At 40.9% G+C, this 13,622-nt stretch overlaps 1 protein-coding gene across 1 annotated transcript in view; it reads right to left on the bottom strand.

The window, feature by feature from the left end:
* LOC137313374 (copine-3-like) overlaps nt 1–13,622 on the bottom strand; it is a 38,964-nt gene extending 25,342 nt beyond the window's left edge. Inside the window, exons 1-6 of the mRNA XM_067979509.1 lie at nt 13,526–13,622; nt 8,819–8,955; nt 6,854–7,033; nt 5,658–5,732; nt 1,040–1,111; nt 696–779 (exon numbers count right to left, since the gene is read on the bottom strand). Of these exons, the coding sequence (XP_067835610.1) occupies nt 696–779; nt 1,040–1,111; nt 5,658–5,732; nt 6,854–7,033; nt 8,819–8,955; nt 13,526–13,547 (570 nt within the window). The 5' untranslated portion in view covers nt 13,548–13,622. The remainder of the gene's footprint in view (nt 1–695; nt 780–1,039; nt 1,112–5,657; nt 5,733–6,853; nt 7,034–8,818; nt 8,956–13,525) is intronic.

A 13,622-nucleotide genomic window follows, 5' to 3' on the forward strand; every position in this document is an offset into this window, starting at 1 on the left:
AAGGGGTGCTTAGAACTGCATGCAATACTCCAACTGTGGTCTAATGTCATGTACAAATTCAACATCGCTTTCTTGCTTTTGTAGTCAATACCACTATGTATTAATCCCAGAGTCCAGTTTTCTACCTACATTTCCACCTTTAGAGATCTATGTATCTGCACCCTGACTCCATTAGGTATACTGCTATTCATTGTTCTTCCCACAATGTAGAACTTCACATTTCTCTGATTTGAACTGCATCTGCCACCTATCTGCCTACACTGCTAACCTATGTCTTTCTGCATTCTTCCTCACAGGTTGCCATGCTTCCTAATTTGGAATTATCGAAAAACTTCAATATCTGCCCCCTTGTGCCTAAATTACCACTTTTGTGTGTTATTTATGCTGCTTAATTGACATTATTGAACGTTAATGCACAAAATGGCCTGGAATTATGCAGCTTAGCAAATACACACACACACCCTCCATCACTGTCCCTTTATATGTACACTCAATGCTTTCTCCAAAAATGCAATCAAATTAGTCAAAACACTCTACCTTAGTATCACATGACCAGCATAAAATCACAACAATCTAATGAGCATTCCTATGCATTTGGTACAACTTGGTAGATGACTATTTTACACAAGTAGACAATGTGTATGAAAATTAGAGCAAACATGTTACCATCAAGCTTTCAAATGTGTATCTCTCACCTCTGTCCGATGAACCATTTGCCATTTCCCATCCTCAGCCTGTTTGTAGAACTCCAAATAAGGATCTGACTTCCCAAAGAAATCCTGATCACCACCATCACGAGTAATAAAAGTGGAAGAGGTTATCGCCAGATAGAAAATGTGAACCAACAATAAATGTACAAACGCATGAATAATATAAAAAAAACCGAGATAAAAAGCAAAACGGCTAATAATCAAACTGAAAATGATGGAAATAAACAGCCAGTGTTGATGAAGGGTCTCTATCCAAATCATTGGTCAATCTTTCCTCTTTTCAGCAAAAGAACTGCTATGTATTTTCAGTTTTTATATATAAAACCCACCTTGTTATCCAGTTTCCGTGCTTGAGCTTCAAAATTTACTACCCGGTTGTCTTTCACCTCCTCTGCAAAAATCTTAAGCATGAAAAGAGGGAACAGAATAGAAACCAATTAAAAACAAAATGATCAAATAACTTACACTTCAAATATTTGAAGGAGGAGGTGCTGGCCCAGAAATTCAGGACCGCTCCGTGCCAATACCCTGTGCTAGAATGGTGAAGTCCAAGACGCCCCTGATATTGGACCTCTGACCTCACTGTAATAGAACCAGCATGGCACTGTAGCCCACCGGTGAAGAGGACGCAAGTGTGCGCATTCTTCCTTCCTGCCATTTTGGGGCACTGGGTGTTTGTGCAGCACCCGTATGCGATACAATTTCTAGGCCACGATGTCTTATCCTGATTACTTCATTTTGTAGCTCCGATCCAGATCACTCAATTAAAAATAAGTTACAAAAAAGGATCCTAATTATCAGAGACCACAATGTGCATTTCATGAGTCATACTTAAATATCTAACATACCATTCAAATGATCCCTAAGGCATGTTATTCACCAGTTTTTAATTTCAAAAGCAAAGTTTTGTGTGCTTCTAGAATCCATTGTTCTAAATAGCCCCCCCCCCCACCCCACCCTGCCAATGTAAGTGGGCAGGGCTGGAAATGATATCAGCCACTAACTCCACCTCCCTTCCTGGCCCTCACACAGGTTGAATGAGACTGAGCAAAACCTTGGCATCCTGGTCAACTGAGCTAAGCTTCAAAACCAGATCCTCTCCATCACCCCTCCTAATCATCCTTCTCCCCTGGCTGAATAATCTATTCATCTTACTACCACTCTGTAAAATGCCTTGGGACAGGTGTACATTAAAGGCGCTATATAAATCAAGCTGCTATTGTACAACATTGTTAGTCGCCACTACATTAGTTTCTATAACATAGCAGATTTGTTCACATGGAACAGTGGGAAATTGCATTCAAAGTATTTAACTCAATGTTTTTGTCAACAAGTAAAATTTCTTCCAGCTCAGAAGATACAGGGCATAAATTAATCATGTTTTTAAATTAATTCTCGGGATATAAGCATTACTGGGATATTTATTGCTTATCCGTAGATGCCCCGAGAAGGTGGTGGTGGGGTGCACCTTGTTGAACCGCTGCAGTCCATGTGGTGAAGGCACTCCCGTAATACTGTTAGGTAGGGAGTTCCAGGATTTTGTCCCAGTGGCGATGAAGGAACGGCGATATATGTCCAAGTCAGGATGGTGTGAGACTTGGAAATTATGGTATTCTAGGTGGTGGAGGTTTCGGGTTTGGGAGGTGCTACCGACGAAGCCTTGGTGACTTGCTGCAGTGCATCCTGTAGATAATACACACTGCAGTCACAGTGCACCGGTTCACCTGACAATACTTCAGAATTTGAGTAACTACAACAAAAATTTAAAACGTTTTGGGCAAAATAGTGGATTCCACTATGAGAATACCCTTGCTCCTGTGTTATAATGAGAAGAATGGCAAGAATATGGAAGCAGGGAGAGGAAAGCACCATGGAAGTTGTCAACATCTGATACGTAGATACTCACTCCAGAGGGTACACCAACCTTGGAGGTCATACATTGACTTTTCATAAGAGACAATATTAGAAAACTGTGCTTCCCCTGAAGGCAACTGGGCAGTTATGCCAGCTGCTGGCCACATTCTTGCAGCCCACATGAACAAGGGACACAGCCTTGTCAGTGACTGTTAAGTGAGCACCACACTGAATTTTTACATCAAATCCTTCCAGGCAGCTCTAGATGACCCAAGTCACATCATTCAATCTACTATACATTACTGTGTTAAGGTGGTTACAGGTGCCCTGTTCAGATGGTCTTCTCAAATGGACCCTGTCAAGCAGAGCATACAAGCAGTCAACTTTTATAGAATAGCAGGAGCCCCATGTACATGGTGCCGTTGGCAGAACTCATGAAGGCCCATACGAGAGCCCCCTCAATTTTATCAATAGTACAGGACTTCATTCAATTAATGTGCTACCAATCATAACTTTGCACATGAATGCATGCTACCTCAGAAACATTCATAATTTATTTGTGCTTTAGCAAAAATCAGTAAGATCTGCATCGTTGAGCCAGTTCATTGTTTCCGGTTGCTTGTTTGGAAATGAGGGATACTCCTTGCAGCCCTGGCTGATGACCTCTTCCCCAGCACTCAAGATCAGGAGCGGAGAACAAGTACAATGAGGCCCTTGCAACCAATCCAACTATATACAGCATACAATTGTAATTTTAAAGTCTTATTTTAGGTGCTTTGATAGGTTCATACAGCCAGGCAAGGTTCTCAGGTATTATCGTGGCCTGCTGCACATTGCATAACTATGCCAATCAGAAAAGGTTAGTGCTTTCAAGTAAAGGTGAGGATGTTGAGGAGGAAGGAGGAATAGGCCCTCCATCACCTGATGATGCAGAGTTTGCACAGGATGTAAATGAAGTTGTTCAGGGAAAGCCAACTGCCAGAAGCTTTTTTTTTTTGATTACGCTTTTGTGAATGTCTTCACTGTCTTTAAATAAACAATATTTTCAATAAGTATAATTCCTAGCATACATCGAAGATCATGATCCTCTGAATAAGTTATGACAATGGGGCTGCAAGAAGGGAACCAATGATTTTCTATCCTGACACACAGCAGCATCTTCAGGTAACACACCTGGCAACCCACTGCTTCTAGGCAATGGTTCATTTGAGCTCATTGTCGTTGCGTGAACAGATCCAAAAGCTCCCAATTAAGTCTTTCAATCCCTGAGCAATGGTACCGTTAAGGGTGTTTCACAAGGAATCAATGGAAGCAGCCATAGCTCCCATCCTGGAGGACATGACTGTCCTTAGGTCCTCCCCCTGCACCCTTGCAGCCACAGATCTCTCCCAGACTGCGTGATGTTCCAGGACCTCTCAAACTTTTGATGGGTTATAAATACGGAGAGTGGGTAGTGGACTCGTTATCCACTATCTACAGTACGTTCATGGAAACTATCCACTGCCTGCACATGTTCTATGCTCTTGGATCATTTTCTGTTTGAAGAACAAGCCCCTGAAATCTGGGTCCCTGGGCTCATCCCAAGGCTATCGATTCTCATCCTGCCAGTCAGACTCTGATGCCTCCTCAGCTTCCACTCCCAGTCCTCCTGCTCACTGCTGCTCTGTGCATTACTCTGTGATATTCCTTCTGATTCACTAAGAACACCTTCCCCAGTCAGTGTATCTGGGCTGGTGCTTGAGTACATAAAGTCCTGTGATAGTGAAGGTGAGACTGCGGGTGGGGGGCGGGGAGGGAGTTGGTCACTACTGAAGAGGCGGCGAGAGGCTGGTCTTCCAACCATGGTCCAGTCTTGGTGAGAATGATCTGGAATATATTAATGGAAATAGATTTGATGATGGGGACTGCGCATCATGGAATCTGACAACGGTTCATGCATTGAACGGAGACCATACAATTTCCTTGAAAAGCAGGACACCGTAACTACTCACTGAACAGCAGGTCATCACTGTCTTCACCAACCTGCACCTTGCAGCTCACCTCCTTTCCTCATCTCATGTTGTCTCGCCTATGTGTCACCAAGTAATTGCAGAATTGGGTCAGGAGTAGTTAGTGCTCTCGGGGTAAGTTATTTCCTCGTGGCTACTTGTTGACACTGATTATGAACCACCTTTATGTTTTCAAGGAGAATAGAGAGTAATAAAAGCACCTTCCTGCCACTACATTTATTTTCACCCAATGGTGTCTCCATCCTTTCCTTGGTGGTAATCTTTCCAAGTGTAGGATACAAGAACACTCACCTTTCATTTGGGCATTACACTTGTACAGTGAGGGTGAGTATGGAGGTGAGTCATGTTTCTAACACTGTTTCAAGATGTTCAAGGGTACTCACTTACCTTGGCAAATTTATGGAGGTCATTAAACCATTTTCTGCACTGTGTGGCAGTCCGTGAGGTGGTGAAGGTTTCACTGACTGCCTGAGACACCTCCCTCCATCAAGTCTGCATGACCGTCATGTGTGACTTTCTTTGAGTGCTGAGCAACCAGTTTCTCCTTGCCCTTCTTTCAGCCAAAAGTGCATCAATGGAAGCATGCAAGGATCTGGAGGCGCCAACCACAGGAGGACTCTCTGATGTTGCTTCACCTGCCATTTCTGCTTGTATTCCCTAAATTCCAGCATTTCTGGCCCTTTAAAAGCATGTAGCCTTTTAAACAAAGCTGCTGCACAGTAATGTCCCTCTCTCCTAGCAGTAAACCAGTCAGGAGCAGGAAGACCCATCTTGTCTATAAAATGAGGCCCCTCTTCTCAGGAAAATGCGATGTGTCTCCAGCAGCATCACATGGACAAGCGGAAGTCTAAACTTAGACACAGAATGGTTAACTGGGCAAAGTATCAGAGGGCTCCAGTAGAAATCACTACCTTTTAGCAGAGAGGCAAGAAAAATAATGGGGAAAAATATTTAAGTCAAAAATGTTGGTAAAATTCACTATTTAATTTTCCTATTGTTGCTGGTATATTAAAACTACTTGCTAGCAGCATTCACCAAAATCTACTCCTAACAACCAAAAAAGGTAAGATATTTAGGTCTGTACCGTGATCGTTCCTTTTCCTGCTGGTCTTCTATTTCGCAGCACAAGAGGTCTGGTCAGTTTTCTGCTGGAGACAATCTGTCAAAACAATTCAACCGTAGATGCTCAGTTTCTAACAGAAACAATTACCATGGAAACAAAAGTTAGAAATCATTGAGTAGAAGATCTAATTATCCTCACACAAACCTGAACATATAGGTTATTGGGCATTATATAATGGTGAAGCCTCAGGAGCAGTGCATTACCTCAACTATAATCCCATTTTGTTATACGCTGCATTATTGGGACCAAAAACAGAACATATAGCAATAAATGGCAACAAACAAACATCAAAAACACACGTAAATTAACATGGTACCGAGTTTCTGATTGTATTTTTTAATTTCAAAAACCCATTGCACAAGTAGAAAATCACACTAGCAATTTAGAAATTGTTAGCTGGCTTTAAATATCAGACGGTCACTGCATAATGCATCATTGACCAAAAGTTTCATATTCAAATTTAGTGATGTAATAGAAAAACATAATTTTGATATATTAAAAATCTTACAACTACACGCACTAAGTCAATTTTTCCACTATAAATCCATAGGCCCACATTTGTAATGAAAACTGCCTAAGCAAACTTGTGCTGTAATTACACTGTTCCCCATTGGAGGCACTGCAGTGCCGCTACTAGCAGGAAGCTGTAGTTCCAGTGTGACAAGTTTACATAGGCAGTTTCCATTATAAATGTGGACATAGAAATTTATAAAAGGGAAATATTTAAAGTTAAGGACAGAATGTATGACTTTAAAATTGCAAATGAACTGCATCTGTGCATCTTGATCCAATTGTCCCCCAGTCTCTAACCCCACTGCACCTGACTATTATACTTGGTATTGACTCCTGTGGGTAATGAGACAGGAGATCGACTAGTCAAAAAAAAATTATAATGGTGACTGTTGTAAAAGATTGACACTGCAATACACACCGTACAAGATAATTTCATGTCAAGATTTGAAATTGTAATATTCTTCTGTTTAAAAGGTTAAGCCTCTCCTAGCCTCCTTTCTTCTCACAAAACCAATATATTTCTGGTTGCAGTAGAGTGATAAGCTAAAGTTTGTAAATTGGTTTCCATTAATCAGCAATATAGAAATGTCCCCAAAGTATTATTCAGTGGCAAATATAAATAACGAGAGCTTTTTTGTATTTACCTGTCCCAGAGTACATTCAAATTCTCCCAGGAAGTCATCATCGCTCAAATCAATGGTTTTATTGTCAATATCGTAAATTCCAAACTTCAGTTTCTGAACCTGCTCAAAGTAGTAATCTATCAGGAACTTCTTCGCAAATTTTGGAGCGAGACAGTTATTGACTCTCTCTGTGCGATCAATCTATATTTTAAAAAAAATCCCCCAATTAAAACCACTGGAGTGAAATGAACGAACAAGCACACAGGTTATGCTAATAGTGCACTCTGAACCCAAACTACACCGTCAAGCAGCACTTAGATACGAAGCATAAAACCCCCAGTTGCGCTAAAGCTCTTTTTACATTGCCTTGTAATCACTGTTTCAAATTTCTTCAAGCACTAACTACTGATTTGGAGCTGGCCCATTTATATAAAGTATCTAATTAGGCTACTAGGAAAGTAAACTACAATGAAGTTATACCTATAACAGAACTAAGATCTGGTGGGGCACTTATTCCAATATAAAGTCCCCTGAAATACCAAGGAAGACAAAAGTGCTTAATGTTGACACAGGGTGCCTAAAATGGAAAATAGTCATAGAATCTCAAGTTTACAGCACAAAAGGAGGCCATGTGGCCATCGCATCTGTGTCAGCTCTTTGCTAGAGAATTCCAAAATTAATCCCATGGCCTTGTACCTTCCTCCGCTTTAAATATTTACTCACTTTTCCCTTAAAAGTTGCAATGGTCTCTGCCTCAACTACTCCTTGTGACAAAGCATTCTATGCTCCAACTCGAGTAAAAAAAATTTCTTCTAACCACCTATCTCACTCTCCATGGCAATTTTACACTCATGACTACCCAACTAGAGGGGAGAGAAGTAATCTTTCCTTATTCATCCTCTCAGAATCCTTCATCGTGTTAAAACCCTCTATTAAATTGCCTCTTAGCCTTTTCTGCTCAACTGCAATTAGTCCCAGTACCTCAAGTCTCTCCTCATAACTTTAGTTTCCATCCCTAATATTATGCTCGTAAATCTATGCTTTAATGTCTTTTGTGTAGTGGGGTGCTAAAAATTGCACACAGTACTCCACTTATGGCCTAACTTGTCCAACTTTATCTTTACTTGTGTACTCATTGCCTCTATAACACCAAAAAATCCTACTGGCCGTGTTTATACAATCACACCTTCAAGGAATTATTGTGATTTTCAACTGCTAAAATTAAAACCACTGGAGTGAAATGAATCAACAAGCAGAGATCTTGCTAACAGTGTAACCCAAAATTTGATGATCACAAAATTCACCAAACTTAAGTAAAAATCTTCACTGAAAATCGAACTGTAAAAGTACTTCTGATTCAGTTTTCCCCTCCAATTTTCTTGCTCCATTTTCTTTCCCTACATAGATAGCTCGAAAAGCACTTTTTATATGCTGATAAACCAGGGCTATAACAATGTCAACAATAAGTCACTGAAAAATAACACTATAAACTGGTATTATAGGTTTTACTGACATAAAAGATGTACCTGCAACTCCTGTGGCAAGGTAGAAAAGTGATCCATTTCTCATAAACCCAAATCATTAAGAACTTACATGAAGATGCAGTTTATGCACCAGATTTTACAGCAAAATTGTATACATACTACATACAACTGTCAGGACTCCTGCAGAATTTTACTATCAATTTTGATCATATTCCACCAAAGCAAGTGACATTCAAGTTCAGCTCTAAAACACTGATTACCGAAATAAAACCCAAGGGCCTTTTCACTGGTGTCAGTTATGTAAACTGGCCTGAAGAGGGAAGCAACGTTTGAAAAAACTATTCATATATTCCACAAGGAAGGAAGGCAGATCAGTAAAACAAAATATTAGAAAATATTCTTCTTCAGCTGAATGGAGGAAAAATAAAAAGCTCCATTGCTACAAACTGTTGTTCTTCCACGGGTGTAAGACTGCACTACACAGCTGAAGAAAATTACTTACCTCAACCCACTGATTTCCACTAACATTCACAAGCAGCGCACACAATGGATCCGATTTGGAAGTAACATCTTTATCCAGTAAGTTCTCACAGCAGACACTCAGTTCAACTTTAGTCACACAATCTGCCATCTGCTGCCCTGCAAAATAAACAGAGCAAGACTACATATAGAAGTTACAGCACAGATTGCACTTGATTGAACCACTACATTCTCCCCTTCCTTTCTTTATAGGTCCAACTCTTGCAGCTAAACTTTTTTTCCCCCCATGCGTTTTATTTTAACCACGTGCCCAAGTATCATTTACCAAACCAACATATGAAAATCTTTCCTTGATAAATTCTTGATTTTCTGCATTTCACTCTGCGCAGCATCAAGAAAAATGGCAGATAAGCCAATCATCCAAATATGGATATAAAGGAAGGTGACACCTAGTTTTTAAAAAGGCTCGGGCAGGCAATATGAAACCAAATGAGAAAACTTTGCCTTAGCAGCTTACACTAATATATGTTATGTTGAATCACAAGCACTTGCTGTGAAAATTGAAAAAGGAATTTAAAAAAAGACAAAACTAAGTGCAATTGTAAAGCACTGGCTGCAATTTTCATGACTGAGGGAAAATTAACCAATTTCCCTCCAATTATAGGAGTGTATTTGAATATCAAATAATTAAATGCACTATGCGATGATCACTATCTTGTTACAGCAACTCTTATAAAGAGCAGAAGGTAGCTTAGAATTATACAAAATATAAAGTGATATGTCCTTGAAAACATAGGAATAGATTTTCAGAAAATGTAAAATTAAAGTTCAATCAAGAAGGGTTTAGCACAGCTCATACCAGAGGGTCTTAAAGGATGAGAGGGAGGTGGAGACATGAAGATGTTTAGGAGGAAATTCCAGAGTGTGGGGCTTAGACAGCTGAAGGCAAGACTGCCAATAGTTGGGTGAGAGGAAAGCACAAGATGCCAGAGTTAGAGGAATATAGAGTTCTCGGAGGGTTGTATGGCTGCAGAAGGTTAGAGATAAGGAGGGGAGAGTCCATTAAAGGACCTAAAACGAGGATGAGAATTTTAAATTAAAGCAATTCTAGAAGTATTCTAACCTCACAGGCTATTACATTAATGGAACAATCCTATTGAAAACATGAGGGCAGGCATCGCCAGATGTAACATAGGTGTGGACATAATTAACTTTGAAAATGCCATACAGCATCATTCCTTCATCACTGGGTCAATATCTTGGAACTCCATACCCAACACCATTGTGGGAGCACCATCACACAAGGACTGCAGCAGTTAAAGGAGAAGGCACACCACCTTATCAGGGCAACTAGGGATCGGCAATAAATGCAGCCTTGCAGGTGTTGCCCACATCTCGAAAACACATTAAAAAAGGACTGTTGACACAGGATCAAAAGCAAAATACTGCGGTTGCTGGAAATCTGAAATAAAAACAGAAAATGCTGCAGAAGCTCAGCAAGTCAGGCAGCATCTATGGAGAAAGAAACAGAGTTAACGTTTCAGATCGAAGACCTTTCATCAGCTATTAACAAAGGACTTTTTAAAATGGAAAGATGACAGGGAATACAAATATAAATATATACAGGGGAGTGATTGGGAACGGAATAGATACGTTTAATTTAAATTGTAAATTTTAACGAAAATGGCAGGGTCCGCAGTGAGTAGGCCCGACTTTAGCTGTCTTTTCTGCAGGCCATCGATCGCAACCTGTGAATGAATCAGCCTGTGATTTCCCTCTCCACTTGTGAAGGAGCATATCAGCTTTGCTTGTACCTCCTTCTAACACAGCTAGAAGTGAATCCAAATATCTTGGAGAGTCACAGAAATCACCCAACTCAGTAACAATATATTGCAATGTGGACATTAGCTGCCCAGGTAGAGATCATGTTGCATGAAGGGGAAGGTATATCCAGAGGGCAGAGTGCTATGTGCTGCTTGGGGGTGCAGAGAAGGAACAGAAATAGTTGGAGCTAAGTTTAGGGTGATTTTTTTTTGGAGTTCTTAATGTTTTTGTTCTTGATTTTTTTTTAAGTGGGTGAGGGGCTGAATGAATTTAACAGTGCATTCACACTACTAGTTTAGCATCAATACAAAGCAATTTATGGCTCCTTTTCTCTGCTACCATCTACATCCTTAAACACCTCTCCCCGACTACCAACTGCATCCTTTCCTCTACCCCCTCCACCCTCACCTCTAACAAGTGCAACAGTTCATGGATTTCTGTCACCAAGATAGAGACCAGCCATTCAGCTGCCTCTGCTGCATACTCCTTCCCCGCTAAGCCAAACTTCCCTTTAGTCTTGCTTGCACCCTAGCCCTGAAATCAAATCAATCAATCTCCAAGCTCATCTATCCATAAGACCCAGCTCTGGATCCCTCAGTCCTGCTGCCACTAAACTTCTGATTCCCTTCCTGGTCACTGTCCCCTTCCTTTTCAAAACTGTAGCCATTAGCCCATGCTCAAAAAAAAATCCACTCTCCACCCTCCTGTTTTCGCAAAGTACCGTCCTAACTCCAACGTTGCTTTCCACTCTATTGTCTCTGAAGGTGTTGTTGCATCCAAGATCTGTGCTTACCTACAACACAACCTCCTTTCTAAATCCTGCCATCAGGTTTCTGCCCCTCCTACAGTACCAAAGTAGCACTTACCAAAATCAGGAACGACATTCTCTGTGATTGTGACCATGGTGCATTATTCCTTCTCAACCTCTTGACACAGTCAATCACACTGTCCTCCTTCAAGATCTTTCCTCCATTGTCCAGCTCTAATGGGACTGGACTTTCTTGATTCCACTCTAACACAACCTCTCAGTCAACAACGGCTTCTTTTCCCACCTCTGTACCAACACCTTTGAAGTCCCTCAAGGATCCATCCTTGGCCCCCTCCATTTACTCGCCCAATGGTGACATCATCCAAAGCCATGGTTTCAGCTTCTATACGAACACCAATGACACCCAGGCTTTACCTCCCCACGATTTCTTCTGACCCACCACCGCCTATTTATCCAAACACCTCCTTTCCTCTGCCTCTTCCACCCTCACCTCTATCAAGTGCAAGTCTTGGAGGATACAGAACTTCCTCCAGCTTAAGACTGAAGCCATAGTCTTCACCCCCTTCCCTGGACAACGCATCAGGCTGAAGCAAGCAGTTCATAACCACAGCATTCTGTTCAACACCGAACTGAGCTTCCAAACCCATATCCTTTACGTCACAAGAAGTGGCTACTTCCACTTCTGTCACATCGATCACCTCTGTCTTTACTTCACCCAATTTGCCACTGAAATCCTTCTTCATGCTTTGTTACCTCCAGACTCAATTACTCCAATACCCTCCTGCTCAGCCTCTATCCTCCATACCCTTCAGCTCTTCCAAAACTTTGCCATCCATATCCTATTCCACCACCAAGACCTGCTTAGCCCTTCATTACTTACTTAAATAATGCTCCCACTCCCAACAACTTAAATTTAAAATTCTCATCTTTGTGTTTCTTAACCATTGCCTCGTTCTTCCCTATCTCTAATCTCCTCCAGCCCTATAATCCCTTTTGCTCAACTCTCTTCCTCTGATGCCATCCCCTTCACCCACTATTGGCAGCCCTGCCTTCAATCAGCTAAGTCCCACTCTCTGGAACTACCTCCCTAAACTCCTCCACCTTAAAACCCACCTCTTTAACCCATCCTTTGGTCACTCTTCCTAATCTCTCCTTTAGCTCAATGTCTTTTTTTCTACACACCTTTGTGACATTTCTTTATTTAAGGCACTATATAAATGCAATCTGCTGTTGAGTTTAAATTGCGTGTCAAAGACCAAACTAACTCCAAAGCAAAAAGAGGCATGACAGAAGCATCTCCAGAGGCTCATTTCATCTTGCTGCAGTTTTAGATTGGGCTCCGATTCCAGACTCAAACTACCGTTACACTATAACTGTGCAAGATGAAACACAGTGGCGATACAAAATGAAAGTGCTATGCACTAACACTACTGTTAACCCTCAAAAAAAAGTTTTGCTGAAATGGGATCGAGGAAAAATCTAATTTCTGCATAATATAATTAGCAAACAAGTAGAAAATAACCAATGAGGAAGGATAAAACGCATTCAACCAATGAAGCAGAAAATTGAGTCACAAAAGTAGATTAGACACCACGCACACAAGAAATGTTATAACGTGCTATCACCCCTTATTAACCAACACTAGATTTCAGAATTTCATGGGAGACTATTGACAGCATTGCTCAATAGTTCGAAACACTCAGTACACAAAACTACAACTTAATCGGTAATGTTATTCCCACCCAGTTAAAAATCGTTAGAATTCCACAGCAGGGGTCCAATAAAAAGCAAAAAGGATAGCTAGAAAAATCAGCACCGACTTGAGTAAGTACTATGACAACAGACACACACAAAACACTTGGTGCCTGCCGGAGGTCTAGTTCCTATTATGACAACGCCCTATGACATGACACAGATCATTCCTACACATTCGGAAACAAATCAGGTTGATAAATAAGATGTAAAACTACCTGAGAAGTAGCCACACCTCTAATCTTCTCACTGAAAACGGACTTTACCACGTCTCTTATGGAGCGGAAATAAAACAAAAAGAAATAAAAAAAACAAGCAACTTATATATATGATTCCTTAGTATGACTAGAGAAAAATATTTGTACAAAAAAAATGCATTACCACCTTGAGTCGCAACTACACTCATTTGATTTTACGACCTCGCGCACAAACCCTGCCGCTGCTGACACAACGTTCCAGCTCACTGCGCACGTGACTTTGA

Source organism: Heptranchias perlo, chromosome 3 (assembly GCF_035084215.1).
Source record: "Heptranchias perlo isolate sHepPer1 chromosome 3, sHepPer1.hap1, whole genome shotgun sequence".
Taxonomy (NCBI): domain Eukaryota; kingdom Metazoa; phylum Chordata; class Chondrichthyes; order Hexanchiformes; family Hexanchidae; genus Heptranchias; species Heptranchias perlo.